This window comes from Lactuca saligna, chromosome 9 (assembly GCF_052625555.1).
Source record: "Lactuca saligna cultivar CGN05327 chromosome 9, ASM5262555v1, whole genome shotgun sequence".
NCBI classification, from domain to species: domain Eukaryota; kingdom Viridiplantae; phylum Streptophyta; class Magnoliopsida; order Asterales; family Asteraceae; genus Lactuca; species Lactuca saligna.
In genome coordinates, this window is record NC_136425.1 from 174,891,809 (window position 1) to 174,907,614 (window position 15,806).

General features: G+C 35.1%; 2 protein-coding genes across 8 annotated transcripts; one reads left to right on the forward strand and one right to left on the reverse strand.

The window, feature by feature from the left end:
- The first annotated feature begins 6,627 nt into the window (after positions 1-6,627).
- LOC145014487 (phosphatidylinositol/phosphatidylcholine transfer protein SFH6-like) lies at positions 6,628-10,556 on the forward strand. Of its 5 annotated transcripts, none has more exons than XM_078972866.1 (15): positions 6,628-6,841; positions 6,910-7,039; positions 7,337-7,673; positions 7,744-7,843; positions 7,940-8,206; positions 8,284-8,361; positions 8,459-8,560; positions 8,650-8,699; positions 8,783-8,882; positions 8,955-9,053; positions 9,128-9,241; positions 9,330-9,462; positions 9,644-10,023; positions 10,144-10,218; positions 10,309-10,556. In XM_078972866.1, the coding sequence occupies exons 2-15, from the start codon at positions 7,006-7,008 to the stop codon at positions 10,330-10,332; spliced, it is 1,893 nt and encodes a 630-aa protein (XP_078828992.1). In that variant the 5' UTR covers positions 6,628-6,841; positions 6,910-7,005; the 3' UTR covers positions 10,333-10,556. The 5 variants fall into 5 exon arrangements, with proteins under 5 accessions (XP_078828992.1, XP_078828991.1, XP_078828993.1 ...); XM_078972865.1 differs by having other exon boundaries at positions 6,628-6,837; positions 6,898-7,039; XM_078972867.1 differs by having other exon boundaries at positions 6,628-6,837.
- Positions 10,557-10,795: 239 nt separating this feature from the next.
- Positions 10,796-14,984, reverse strand: LOC145014488 (phosphatidylinositol/phosphatidylcholine transfer protein SFH12-like). 3 transcript variants are annotated; one of them, XM_078972868.1, is made up of 14 exons: positions 14,754-14,984; positions 14,155-14,249; positions 13,748-14,003; positions 13,536-13,635; positions 13,187-13,453; positions 13,007-13,084; positions 12,756-12,857; positions 12,627-12,676; positions 12,377-12,476; positions 12,220-12,288; positions 11,968-12,039; positions 11,588-11,720; positions 11,117-11,502; positions 10,796-11,029 (listed from the first exon to the last, which is right to left on the reverse strand). In XM_078972868.1, exons 2-14 carry the CDS (start codon positions 14,189-14,191, stop codon positions 10,943-10,945), a joined length of 1,737 nt encoding a protein of 578 aa, XP_078828994.1. In that variant the 5' UTR covers positions 14,192-14,249; positions 14,754-14,984; the 3' UTR covers positions 10,796-10,942. The 3 variants fall into 3 exon arrangements, with proteins under 3 accessions (XP_078828994.1, XP_078828995.1, XP_078828996.1); XM_078972869.1 differs by having other exon boundaries at positions 14,750-14,984; XM_078972870.1 differs by having other exon boundaries at positions 11,588-11,702; positions 14,754-14,982.
- Between the last annotated feature and the right edge of the window lie 822 nt (positions 14,985-15,806).

The window sequence follows — 15,806 nt, forward strand, 5'->3', positions numbered from 1 at the left end:
ACAGTTGACCTGACTCGCCGAGTTAGGCCGCCAACTCGCCAAGTCCCTACTCTCATTTTTCAACCCTGCTCGCTGCTACTTGTCGAGTATGGCTTAAACTCGACGAGTTCCCATTTGATTCTAAAATTCAGGCTATCTGCATCCGACTCGCCGAGTTGTATGAACAACTCGACGAGTTGTTCTTGGATCCATGAAGATTGTCTTAGACTCGCCGAGTTGCATGAACAACTCATCGAGTCCCTCCATTATTGAGTCTAACCTCCGACTCACTGAGTCCATTCTACTACTCACTGGTCCCCACTCGGAATCACTCAAAGGGGAAGGATCGGGGACTCGCGACTCGACTCGCCGAGTCACATGCATGCAATTACTAAAAACTCGATTCTGCTCAAAACCACTGCATACAATTTATAGATCTGAGTTCCTAAGGCTGGTTTACCACGTAAAATTCCCAACTTTACGTGTACATATGCATACAAAAGGATATAAAGGCTAAAAAGGCACTTGGAAGAGTAGATCTAGGGCTATCATGCAAAATGGCTCCATAAAGTTGATAGATCTACGTTTTTGGAACTGAAACATGGCTAGATCCGAAAGCTAATCAATCTAATATGATTTCTCTACTATGAACAAGCTAAGGAATGGATAAAATGGGCTAAATATGCTTATAAAGGAGAATCAATCATAGAAACAGGAGGAATCCGATTATTACCTCAATAAACTCTGAAATGGGTGCAAGAACTTGGATCTTTTTCTTCTCCTCTGGATATAGCCTCCTTCTTATCTTCAAAACTTCAAGATTTACACAAGAAATGCTCAAATACTCAATGGAATGGTTAGGGTTTGCTAAATAATGCTTTGAGGGTGAAGGAGACAAGTTTGGGGGCTCATAAGATGGTTTAAATAGGGTGCAAACCCGGGGATTTAGGGTTTCTACCTGGCAGGCCGACTCGCCGAGTCGCCGATCTATACGCTGCTCAAGATCACGACTCTACTTGACGAGTCGGGCCATAGACTCGTCGAGTCCCTCTGCAAACTTCTAAAATAAATAATATAAAAGCAACATACCAGAGACGGGTCGTTACAAAATCTCACGCTCTTACTCCAGGAGACTTTGGTTACACTAAATGATAAGATTTATTCCGTACCTCAGATGGTGAAATTGAAGAGATGTCTCACAATCCTATATTAACTAATTTACGTGTAGTTTGTATTATTCTATTGTATTTGAATCCTTTTGCATACTTTGTAGAGTAATAATAATTATACTTAAATAATTATTTAGTGATGTTTTCTTGAAATCCGAAAGTAGTAATGTATATTATAAACTAACTTTGTCATTGTTTATATGTTTGTTAATGTATAAGCTCTGAAATTGTAAAACTGTGTATTGAAATCCCAAAGTATACCTATTATAGTCTGCATGTATGTTATGTACTTGGTTCATGTATTGATCTGAAAACTCTACAATTTTGGTTGTAAGTTTCAAAACATCCCTTATGCTCAGCATGTTACAAAAGAGATAAAAAAATCTAAATATTTAATAAAATAGGGAAATCTTTTGTTTGTATTAATTGCATAAGTTTTAAAGGTGTTGAAATTCTTTGGTATAAGTTCACAGAAATCATTTGTGTTTGACTTGTATTCCCCCTGAAAACGTTAAAAATAGTAAAAGTGTAGGGGTATGAACTCACTGATGGTTGTGTGAAAGTGTCGGGCTGTGAAACTGGAATGAGGACCCTTGAGTTGTTGAACACAGATTTAACGGAATCCTAATAATAATTAAACGCGTATATGCACTTTATTAGTGAAACCATTAATTATAGTGTTGGAAAACACTTGCTTTAGGTTAAGGAATGTTACCGAGACTGATGAAGTGAATGGAGGGTTTTGGTTTCCAAAGTGTTCACGGCCGTACACGGTTCATAGCCGTGAACGGTTCTTAGTGTTCTTGGTGAGGATTTGAAGGGTTCACGGTCCTCGAATGGGTTGCGGTCGTGAACAGATTTTGGCCCTTGAAGGTTTAAATATTTGAAGGGTTCACGAGCGTACACCCTTCAACAGAGGTTTGCTATTTCGGTGAAAAACGCGTTTTAGAGGCTCCACAACAACACTCAAAGATGATTTTTGATGATTTTCGGAAGAAATTGAGGAAATCTAGAGTTTGCGGTTGGAAGATTATAGAGAAAATATATGAGTTTTCTACCAGAAAAGTGTAAATGAGGGGTAAGAACACACACACACACACACACACACACATATATATATATATATATATATATATATATATATATATATATATATATATAGGTTGGGTTCATGGTTGGTGGTGGGGTCCACCCAATTGTGAATGGTTTACGGCCGTGATCAGGTTCACGGTAGTGAGCATCAATCAGACCAAATTTTGTTGATTTTCGAAGAAACTCAGGTTTTTGCGTGATTTTGGTTCCGACTCTTATATAAAATTTAATTATATAACTTAAATGATTTTCCAAACCATACGAATTTGACAGAACTAAATAAAAATTCAAAATTTATCTAACGGAATCTGGCTAATTTTAACGGAAAAAAGGTTCGGGTTGTCATAGTTGGTCGTCGTCAGTCAAATGGTCTATTTAGGAATATAATCACAATGACTTGTCTCTTATCATCTATCCAATTTGTCAACATCATTTGTGTTTAAGTGGACCACAATACCAGTGATTGACCAGATATAAACATGAAGTGTGTTGATAAACGATATTGAATTGTCTGACAACTTTAATCCCAAAAGTTTTAAAGTTGGCTATTATTTTTGTTTTTGTTAAATTTGTTCATAGTTTTCCTCTATGAACAAATTTAAGGGGGATAATTAAAAATTTTGAAATCAAACTAAAAAAAAATCCAAAAATAGTATTATTTATGTTTTATTTATTTTTTCCAAAAAAATCAAAATTCCAAAAATATTTTTGTTTTTGTTTTATTTTTTCAAAAAATATAAAAAAAATTCAAAATTAATGTGTGCTAAGTTTTTTTTAGTTTTGTTTGTATCTCAATTTTTTATTTGTCTTGAAAAGTGAATTCAGATGTAGATGAGACTCATGGAGACTATATCGAGATTTTTTGAGCAAAAGATTCATCCGTGATTGTCGAAGAATTCTCATTCGAAGGAACAAGAAATGAAGATTATTCTTTTAACATACAATCTTTCAACCCCAGAGGCAAGGTGAAGTTGTACTTGAAGATTATGTGACAGATTGCATTGAAGCCTCCTCAATCAAATTGATGTTATCTATGAACTTGCTGAAATGATCCAGAAGATTCAATATCTCTGTTATTATCTCTAAAGATTCTCAAGCTGAAAGTGCAATTTTTCAATAATCTTTTCCAGAAGCCTCCACACCCAACGTGCGTTCAAAAACTCAAATCTTGAAGAAAAGCATATCCCTTCAAGATGAAGTCATTCACATAGAAGATTCATTTTATCATCTTGAAGTTGTGAAATAATAGAAGACAAAAAGCTGAAGCCAAACTCCAAATGAAGATTGACAAGAAAATCCAACTACATTCTTAGGGGGAGTTTATTGGGCTAAAGAAAATAAAGCTATAAACCAAAGGGGAGATTGTTGGGTCAAGCATATGGTTTATACTTTGTTTTTCTAAGTATTTATTATTCTTAATCTTGGGCAGAAAATAATATTTAGTTTATTTGTAGCTTGGACCGAAAACCCATGTGTTTTCGGTCTAGCATTGGGTTTATGCCTTGAGTTTGCGGTATATATATATATAAGGGTGAGTAGGGATGGCAAAAAAACCCGAAACCCGATCATTTCGGGTCGGGTAACGGGTCGTTATCGGGTTTTTTATCTGGTTCGGGGCAGGGAGTGGGTTATCCTCGCCCCGACCCGCCCCGCCCCGATTATATATATATATATATATATATATATATATATATATATATATATATATAATATGTTCAAAAAATTTTGCTGTTAATTGTACACGTTCAAATATAAAATACTTATCGTGGATAATTTTTTTAGTTATTAACAATCTGGTGTTAATGATCATTTTTATGTGTTTTGACGTATTAAACAAAACTTAAATCAAATAATTTTTTATATAACGTCCAGTTTATTTTATTAAAGTGATGCATCATGTTTTTAATTTCAAAGAGTTGCTAGAACATGTATATTTTATAAGACATTGGGGTACCCTAAAAGAGAATAAAAATTTCGTTATCAGTTGTTGTAAACCCGATAAGATACCCGAAACCCGACGGGGAAACCCGAAACCCAATGGGGCGCCCCGATAAGATACCCGAAAGTTATCGGGGCGGGTTTGGGAATCCATGCCCCGCCCCGAACCTGCCCCATTGCCATTCCTAAGGGTGAGGAGTAAAGGGGGCTTTCATTCGTAATCATATTGTAGAGAGAGAGAGAGTTAGAAAGAAGAAGAATGTGTGTGTTGTGTTGGAGCATCAATCTTATCATCAATACATCATAGATTCATCTTCTTCTTGTTGTTCTCCTTCTTCTCCTTCTTCTCCATCTGATATTGCATCATCCACTTTATTGGGATTTTGCACCATCAAGTGGATCTAATTGACACATCAAGCAAAATTTGGGACTTACAAATACATGGACCATAACGCCCTTACCACCGAATAAGAATATTGTTGGATGCCAATGGGTATACAAACTCAAATATAAAAGCAATGGCATCATAGAAAGACACAAGGCTAGACTCGTGGCTAAATGTTTTAACCAGAAAGAAGTTGATTTTTTTGAAACATGTTCTCCGGTGGCTAAACTTGTAACTATGAAAATGCTTTTAGCCATTTCAGCTATTTAACAGTGGGACATGGTTCAAGTTGATGTGAACAATGCTTTTCTCAATGGAGAATTACAAGAAGAAGTTTTTATGAACATACCACCTGGTTTTTAAATTCAGGAGGAACACAATGGTTCAAAGATGGTATGTAAGTTGAACAAATCCATTTATGGACTTAAGCAAGCTTCAAGATAATGGTTCGACAAGTTTTCTCAATTCATGCTAGTTTTGGGCTATCTTCAATCCAAATCTGATTACTCTTTGTTCTACAAAGGTACCGGAGATGACTATGTGGCATTACTTGTTTATGTTGATAATATAATCATCACGGGTCCAAATAAACAAGGCATATAATTTTTGAAACAACAATTGAGTAATCAATTCAAATTAAAAGACTTGGGTTCTTTGGGATATTTCTTAGGGTTAGAAATTACAAAATCTTAGAAGGGTATTTTTGTCTCTCAACGAAATTACACATTACAACTTATTAAAGATGCAGGTTTTTTAGCTGCCACGCCTAAAAACACACCCATGAATCTTAAAATTCATCTTCAAAAGAATGTTGGAGCACCTTATTTTGATCCTTCACAATATAGACGGCTCATTGGAAGATTATTATACTTAAATATCACACACACACACACACACACATATATATATATATATATATATATATATATATATATATATATATATATATTTTGTAATCCAATGTTTGTCACAATTCATGTCCGGTCCATGTGTTCCTCACTTTGAAGCGGCTTGTCATCTGATTAAGTACCTAAAAGTGTCACCTGGACAAGGTTTATTTTTCTCAAAATAATCTTCTTTACATCTAAAAGGATATTGTGATTCCGATTGGGCCACGTGTAAAGACACAAGGAAATCCATCCTTGGATTCTGCATTTTTCTTGGAAATTCCCTCATTTCATGGGAAATAAAGAAGCAACCGACTGTTTCAAGATCTTGAGCTTAAGCTGAATACAAAGCCATGTCTACCACTACTTCTGAAATTGTTTAGCTTCAACAATTACTCAAAGATTTTAGCATGAAAAATGTTGATTCTACATTATTATTTTGTGACAATGAAGCTGCAATCCACATAGCTACAAATCCTCCAATTCATGAACACACCAAACATATAGATGTTGATTACCATTTCATACATGAAAAAGTTGAAAATATAACTATAAAGTTGCTTCCAATTCGATCAGCTATACAATTAGTTTATATGTTTACCAAACCGTTGCCAAGTTCGAAGCTTTTACCTTTTATAACAAGTTGGGTCTGCAAAATATTTATTCTTCAGCTCCAACTTGAAGGAGAATATTAGAGGCTTAGAATTATAAATAGCTATAGTATAAAGGTTAAGATGTAATTATGTGTTATCTTAGTTAGACATTCTTTCAACTCCTGTTTTTGATTCAATAGAATTTAAGAAGTTTCATTCTTCATTAATTTGTTTGATAAAATATATAATGATAGTTATATATAATAATGGTTTGATTTTCTACATAAATCGAAGATGTAAATTGTTAAAGCTTCGAAATTGGAATCTAGCTTACACGTGCTTGAATGGTGTACTCCATCGTTGACCATCTACACTCCAGACTGTCACTCACTCACCCTACGCTCCTGAATCATTACCCAGAAACAGTTAAACAACAAGCACGGTAAAACAGTAAAATTACTATTTACCACCGACGCCCAAACATCACAGTCTTTACCTATCTTTGCCACGTGGCCTCCTCACGTATCAAAAGGACACACATGGCCCCACAACGCTTCTATCCTCAACCAAAACCCTTATTCTCTCTCTCTCTCTCTCTCTCTCTCTCTCTCTCTCTCATCGCCGTCGTTACGTCTGGCGATATATTTTTACAATTTTATACTGAATAACTGATCTTATTCGCCATGAATGCCATCTGCAGCTCATCCGTGAAGGTTTAGATCATCGTCGGCCGCTTTGCATTCATTGCCGTCTGATTAGTCTCGTGATTCGCGGAGATTTAGGAATATTTCTTTGTAGGTAAACAAACTATAACTACTACTGCTGTGTCATTTTCTGATATTAGTTGAATTCAGCTTTGATTTTAGGGGTTTTGATGGCAATGCAGCTGTTCTTTGACGGTTAAGCGTTAACGAGAGACGGCGTTTTTAGTTCTCGGGTGATTTCTTGGTAATCGTGAAGCGATGTCTGGACCACTAGATCGATTTGCGAGACCTTGTAAGTTTATGATTCTTTCGGTTCTAAGTTCATCGTTGATAATATTCGAAATGTGAGTTGCTTATCTTGATGTGAAATCGTGTTTGATTGAATTGAAACTGTGTTAGGTTATTTTGGGTGAAAAATTAGGGTTTCTTTTGCTAGAGTTTGAATAATGTTACTTGAATTACTTTACGAGTCTGGATTTGATTTACATAATTAGTGCTGTTGATTTCTACTTGACACAATGGGGCTTGGGATGTTGTTGAGGTATTGTATTCACTTCTTATGATCTGATGTCCATGTTGATATGATTAGGCTTTGAGGGGTCATCAGGCAATGATGAAAAATCAGACAGAAGAGAACATGAAAGATCAGACAGAAGAGAACGAAGATCTGATTTTGAAAATTCTGAAGATGAAAGAAGGACAAGAATCAGTTCTTTGAAAAAGAAAGCACTTAATGCATCTAGCAAGTTCAAACATTCTCTCAAGAAGAAAAGCAGTAGAAGAAAGAGCGACTGTAGAGTCAGCTCAGTTTCCATTGAAGACATCCGAGATGCTGAAGAACTACGAGCTGTTGATGCTTTTCGACAATCACTCGTTTTAGATGAATTACTTCCACAAAAACTTGATGACTATCATATGATGTTAAGGTATTCTTCTCTTCTGTTTTATCTTTAATGTTTCATACATGAGTATTGATCATGTTCTATGTCTTATTAGGTTTTTAAAAGCTAGGAAGTTTGATATCGAGAAAGCAAAGCATATGTGGGCTGATATGATCCAGTGGAGAAAGGAATTTGGTACTGACACAATCATTGAGGTGATTACTTTCTCATTTGCTGTGATTTACCCTTAACTATATCCACAACTTGGTGTTGTTTTCTCATCTTGTATTTAAAATTTGAAATTCTTTCAGGAATTTGAATTTAAAGAGTTGGATGAAGTTATGAAGTATTACCCACATGGTAATCATGGAGTTGACAAAGAGGGAAGACCTGTTTACATTGAAAGATTGGGGAAAGTTGACCCTAACAAGCTTATGCAAGTTACAAGCATGGATCGTTACATAAAGTATCATGTACGCGAGTTTGAAAAAAGCTTTGCTTTTAAGTTTCCCGCTTGTTCAATTGCTGCAAAAAGACACATAGATTCAAGCACAACAATCTTGGATGTTCAAGGCGTGGTATGTAACATATTTGTTCCCCTTATGCAAATCTATAACTCCAAATAGATACTAATTGACATTTTGTAATATTTTAGGGTTTAAAAAACTTCACCAAGAGTGCTAGAGAGCTCATAATGCGACTCCAAAAAATTGATGGTGACAATTACCCTGAAGTAAGATCAACCTTTTATTTACTAATCAATTTAATATACTTTATGTATTACTATTATTGCAGTTCTTGATTAACTTTTCTACACCACAAATTTCCAGACACTTCATCAAATGTTCATTATCAACGCGGGTCCCGGTTTTAGATTGCTTTGGAATACTGTAAAGTCATTTCTGGATCCTAAAACAACTTCAAAGATTCATGTATGTTTATACTATACTCTTGAAAACAAGTTTCAGTTTGTCTTTATAAACTTTTTGGGAATTAATCTTTTTGTTTGGTGATCTCTTAGGTTCTTGGATGCAAATACCAGAATAAATTGCTTGAGATTATTGATTCCAGGTAATAATATATGTTTTCTAATTATTATATAACATAAACGTTTAAAAAAATGTTTAATCAACATATATTTTTCTTTTTTACAGTGAATTGCCGGAATTTTTGGGTGGCACGTGTACCTGTGCAGATCAAGGGGGTTGTCTTTTATCTGATAAAGGGCCATGGAAGAATCCTGAAATCATGAAGGTATTTATTTATTTTTACTTTCTTTTATATATTCCTAGAGTTTTGTTGTAACATGTTGACTTTATTATTCAGTTGGCTCTTAATAGTGAAGCAAGACGTGCAAGACAGGTGGTTAAAGTTTTAAACAGTGAAGGAAAAATTGTTGCTTATGCTAAACCTCAGTTACCCATGGTTAGTTTTTTTTAAAAAAAAAAAAATGCTATTTTCCTTTAAAAAAAATTAAAAATTTTAATTATTTTGAGCAGCTAAGAAGCAGTGATACATCAACAGCTGAGTCAGGATCAGAAGCTGATGATATTGCATCCCCGAAAGCAATAATGAATTATTCTCATCTTAGGTTGACTCCTGTTCGTGAAGAAGTAAGTGGTGAAATTTGATTTATAGATTATTTTTTTGATTTGTTTTTATTAACAATTGGGTTGTGTTTGGTATATAAATATAATATAGTCTAAGGTAATTGGAGGGACAAGTTATGCTGGTCAATTTTCTGGATATGATGAGTATGTTCCCATGGTTGATAAAGCTGTTGACTCTGTATTAAAGAAACAAGCATCGATGCCAAAGCAATCTGTTACAAGAGGTTAGTTATGTCATTTTGTATTATGCTCAGTTTGTGACTTTAATGTCTAAGCTCCAAAATGGTGTCTGGTTGGGCAAATTTAACACCTAATTCAGTATACAAATATGTTGAAACCCTTGGGATGTATTTATACTTTTTTATTTTATACAAGAATAGAAGATAATAAATTATTGATATACAGGGGTAGGTCTGGAATTTGGTGCTGAAAGGGCACCGAAAAGCGAAAGACTTGATGGTCGAGTGTTGGCATTTGTTATGGCTTTGTTGATGAGCCTTTTCACAGTCTTCCATACAACAGTCAACCGTGTGACTAAAAAGGTTTCATCCCAAAACAACACAGAGGAGGAGTTGGCATTGCCACCCATTAAAGAAGAAGCTGTTCCCTCTGTACTGGAGGCAGAAGTTGTTTCTTCTGTTATGAAAAGATTAGGTGAACTTGAAGATAAAGTTGACACTCTCAATGCAAAGCCATCTGAGATGCCTTATGAGAAAGAAGAACTGCTAAATGCTGCTGTTTGTCGCGTTGATGCCTTGGAAGCTGAACTCATTGCTACCAAAAAGGTAAAATACATACATACATTTCTATTTCTTTACCCATAATACCAACATACTTACACTTCTTTACCTATAAGTATGTTGTTATTATGGGTAAAAATGAACTTTGGGGTTGGTTTTGTGCAGGCACTTCATGAAGCTCTAATGAGGCAAGAAGAGTTGCTTGCTTACATTGATGGCCAAGAGGAGAAAAAATTCAGGGTAAGTTGTTTTATGTTTCTATATATTGTTTTTTTATTATGTTTTGGGAATAAATGGTTGCTAATAGAATGTATGTATATGTATATGCAGAAGAAGAAGATGTCTTGCTGGTGAAGAAGTTGCTGCTACACAGAGGATAACCCCCTGACTCTTTTCTTTTTTTAGTAACTGTTGCTATATGCATGTGTGTGTGTGTGCGAGGTTTGCTGTGTTAATACTGAGTTTTTACTATGAGAATGATACCAAAGTTTAACATGATGGATGATTTGTTTGTTTGAAAAGCGGTTTGTTAATACTGAGTTTTTACTATAATATGATTTGTGCTTGGTTTTGAAGAATTGGAAATTGCTGTCAATTACCACATAACTGTCATTCTTGATGTTTATCAAAACTAGCTGATAGTCAATGGCTGTAACTTTTATCTGTTGGGTAAAAATAATCTCAAAAGTTCACTATCGAACAACTTTTACATGTTACCAATAACGACAATATGCTCATTTGACAGATTAACTTGCAAAGGATGCTGAAATTTGAATGCTAGGGTCGCTATTTTATAAAAGAATTGAAAAACTATAAATGAGTACACAAGTTTTGAATCGAGTATTTTTATTCACAAAGCTTGGAATGGACAGCATTTCAAAAATCAACATTGCCTCGGGTTACACGATTCTCTCAACATTCCGACTACATTTTACCCTAAGAAACATGTCTTCTTTCTTCTCCCTCAGAAACCAAAGATGTTCTTCTTTTTCTTCTTCTTTTCAAGGTAAGCTGCAAACTCTTGTTGTTGAGCTAGCGCATCCTTAAGAGACTGCAAAAACAAACAATCCAATAATTTTGTCAATCCCCAAAAAGATGAAGTAGAAAATGTTTTTGAGTCGATGAAAACAAAACATACCTTCTTGGCAGCGGCAAGCTCAATCTCCAAAGACTCGATACGCTTCAAAGCGTTATTAAGCATCTCCTCTTTCTCGGGTGGCATCTCGAGGGGTTTGTTGGTTAAAATTATAACTTTCTCCTCCAAATCCCCCAAACGCTTCATCATCGAAAGATACTCGGCTGTTGAGATTCCAGGCGCTTGCATCTGGTAAGGCTCGGGCCTCCGTCTCACTGGCTCTTCTTCATAATACACACCCGAGTATTGGTTGCTATCCGTAAGCTTTTTAGGCATGTTTCGTGTCATTCGCACCATCGTCATACATCCCATCATAAACGTCATCATACCTGTAAATATTTGGTTCCCTAGCCCATCCCCCTTGTATCCATTGTTCGCGTAATAATTATCTATATCAGTAACAATAATTAATAACTACCACTCTATCTTTCTCAACTTCTTTCTACAAGTATTTGATGGTGTAAATTTTGTTACCTCTTGGAGTGGGAGCTTTATGCATCGGTCTAGCATAACTTGAATCAACAGCTCTTTCAATCGCGTGTGTATTGTCTTTGGGTTCATATGCGCTTTGGTTGCTTCTTTTAGGCTCCTTTTTACAAGATACAATCTAATTAGAAGATAAATTTCTTAAAATATAAAAGGAGCTAAATGATAGAAATAGCAATGTACTTTCTACTTTTTTCGTATTGTAGGATTGTTTAGTACTTTGAAATTATTTTTTATTAGAGAATACTACTTGGAAAAAACGTCACCACTATACAAGTTTTTATGCCATGTCATCGTCCACATCATGTGACACGTGTACAAGGAAAACTGAAAGTACATTGCTGTTTCTTGCATTTAAGGTAACTTACTTCTTCATGAACAGGTGTTAGTTGTGGATGCTTGACTTGCTCCCTATGTGTTCCGGAAGGTTCATCATCCGCCTTGAAACAACTACTCGTGTTAACATCTACTCTATTTTAGGAAATATAACTATTATTTTCTACTCATTTAATTTACTACTTCAATATTCACAAAAAATTTATAAACTCCTATATAAAAAAAGAAAAGAAAACCCAGACATGGGAGATATAAAAAGTGAGCATATTATCTAAAAAGACTACCTCAGATACGTTCTTCTCATCTGGGATGGTAGATCTTGATGAACATTTGTGTTCACCATTGCGAACCATCTGATACACAAAATTACAAAAATTAGTTTTACTTTTATTTTTTAACAATGTGAAAATCCAAATCCCATTAGTAAATGACGAAAATAACCTTCATGATATCTGGATCTTGCCATGGACCCTTATCAGAGCGCATGCAGCCACCTTTACTGGAACAGGTGCACGTGCCACCCAAAAAATCCGGGAGCTCACTAAATATACAAATAAAGAGAAGCAAAAATGATTTTTTTTTTTTTTTAACCACCATGTATAACAGTGTAAAAAGTCTAAATGACCATTTTACCCTTACATTCTAACTCATTCATTCCAGATTAAGACAAAAAGAAACAACCCATAAGTACCTTGCATCAATGATTTCCAGGAGCTTGCTTTGGAATTTGTTGCCCAAAACCTAGTCAAGATAACAAATAGTCAACAAATTTATTATTTAAAAAAAAAAAAAAAAAAAAAAAAAGATGGTGTGAACTTACATTAATCTTAGCTGTAGTCTTTGGGTCAAGGAAGGATTTAACTGTGTTCCACAAAAGCCTAAAGCCAGAGCCGGCATTGATGATGTACATTCGGCAGAGAGTCTACAAGAATATAACATGTCACAAATTTCAAACATTTTCCAAATCAACCATTTTGACATAATACAACACGTCACAAAATAATATAATACTAGTTTTTTTTTTGCTATTTGCCCACATGAATATCAACATTTTTGACACAAGAGAAGTACCTCAGGATAGTTGTTACCATCAATGTTTTGGAGAGACTGTATAAGCTCCCTAGCAGATTTGTTCATGCTTTTCAACCCCTAGTTTTTTTAAAAAAAAACATGTTGACTTATTTCACAAGTTATCTCACATAATCAATAGATGCAATATAGGAAATTGAAATGAAAGATTAGGTGACTTACGACATTTTGTACATCAAGAATGGTGGTGCTTTGATCAACGTGCTTTTTTGCAGCGATTGAGCAAGCTGGGAACTTATCAACAAAAGTTCTTTCAAATTCCATCACGTGATACTTGATATAACGTTCAAGGGTTGTTGCTTGCATGAGTTTGGTAGCATCCACCATACCAAGTCTCTCAATATAGATAGGTCTTCCATCTTTATCAACCCCATGGTGTCCTTGAGGATAGTATTGAAGTACTTCTTCTTTTTCCTTGAATTCATATTCCTAAACAAAAGATTTTTCATTTTTGAGGGTTATAAACCAAAATCAAATGCTTTTAAACAACACTTATTGTGCCCAAAAATACCTCCATGATGGTGTCTGCGCCATACTCCTTTCTCCAAGTGATCATATCAGTCCACATTTTCTTGGCCTTGTCAAGCTCATAGTTTCTGGCCTTCAAAAACCTGAATAATCATGACATAAATTGAGAGTATGATCTATAATACTAGTTCATTAGTATTGAAAGCAAATTACACCAAATGTAGTTTACAAGGGATTTGGAGAAAAGTAAGCAACCTTAAAAGCATGTGGAATTCATCATGCTTTGCAGGTAACATATCTTCTTGGATCAAAGCTTGACGTAAAGCTTCAACTGCCTTCAAATCTTCTGCATCATGTTCATCTTCAACCACAACAGACATGACTTTACTGTTCCTCCTGCTTTTCTTGGAGAAAGAGGTCCTAAATTTGTTTGAGGCATTGATTGCCCTCTGTTTCAGAGAGTTACGCCTAGCCTTCTTATCCTCCTCTTCCAAGTCGATTTTTTCCATACCTGTACAAAATCTCCATCAGATAAATCTATCTGTTTTAATGGCGTCAAAAAAAAAAATCGAGATTCGTGTTGCATTTCGATGCTATTTGACTTGAAAAAAACCCCTGAATTAGACGTATATTGAGAAGAAGAAAAGGAAACGAGTTCATACTGGGTCGAACGGGGCGTTCAGGTCCGGACTCACTCATGATTTGCAGTTATGAATGTTTGTTAGCAGTGCCGAATCTTAACGCCCTTCTCAAATGCCTGCAGATTTTAGGGGGAAAAAGGATTATCGTACGAATTCAGCGAATGATTTCAACATAAAGTAGCTGCAAATGCTTACAAATTCCTTCACATAAACCCAACGTGAAATGTGATCGACAAATTCAGGTATAAACTAATCAGAAATTCCATAAATATCGGAAACATCATGTGAAAAAAAAACGCGATTAGTGATTTTCTCGAACGAATTACCAATCTATTCCGTTTTTTCATTCCATCGGTTAGCTAAACACATGCAGACAACACAAACGCATCCTACAATGCTTGAATCCCGAAGCTCATTGTAATTCGAGTTAGCAAAACGTGATGATTCAGTCAAATCAATTTAATCATTCTAAATCTTCTCTAGGTAACAACAATTATACAATTTTAATCAAACAAACACATTTACGAAGAAGAAACCCTAAGAACACGTGAAGCTATCAGAATGAAGAGCAGAAAACGAAGAAATGCAGAGAATGTATGAGAATTAAGGAAATTACCGACCAGCGACAAAAAAATGGCAGGATGTAAGGGAGGGAAGAAGGGCAGAATATTTTCTATAACCTCATCATCTCATCCCCCAGACTATATTTTTGGAAACCATGAATGGAGTCTTGAGAGAGAGAGAAAGAGAAGTTTGGGAAATGGCAGCCAGCCACCCTGTTTTTCATGTTATAAATGTGTCGGGTCTCGGCCTTCCATGAATATGGTTACCATTCAGAAAATGCCGCTATAATATACAAACACGCCATTATACATTATACATGTATATATACATAGGTACGTAAAAATATTCACAATTTAATAAATCTATTTATAACCGATACAAAGTGTATTATTGGATAACATGGATTGTCTTTAGTTGATCGAATCATTAGGGAACTTCTGCATGTGCAAATATTCAAATTCATTCTGTATTTATATATTTTAATATTTATATTGTTGGTCCTAGCCTCCTAGGCCCTAGGTATAATCAATAACGTATATAGATATCCTCACGACATAATTATACATCACAATGCAATAGAAATGGTGTCACACTTGTAGGTCCATATAAACGTTACATCACTTTTGTCACATTTGAGCTAAAATTTATTAAATATCTTGAAAATAAACATTTCAAACATATTATTTTTTTAAATCTAAAAATTCATTGAAATTAAAAAAAAAAAAAATACATCATACCAAAAATACCATCGAATATTCGAATACATCTCTCTCTCTCTCTCTCTCTCTCTCTCTCTCTCTCTCTTGCTTCTCTATTGATCCGCCGTTACCATCATCACCACCATCGGAAAACCCTCACCGCATTTGGACCTCACTAACACGAGCCCTCACCATCCTTCATTGGCACTCGGTGCTCTCTCTTTCCGTTGACCACCACCAAAAACTACCCACCACACCACCAAACTCTACAGAATATCCCTTATACATTTCTAATATGAACATATGTACAATGTTTGCAGGTATCTACATTGGGTTGAAGCAAACTATTCGAATGTTGGGCACTTGAAATCCAAGTATACAATAACCCCTCCATTTGGGCGTTCCTTGTTC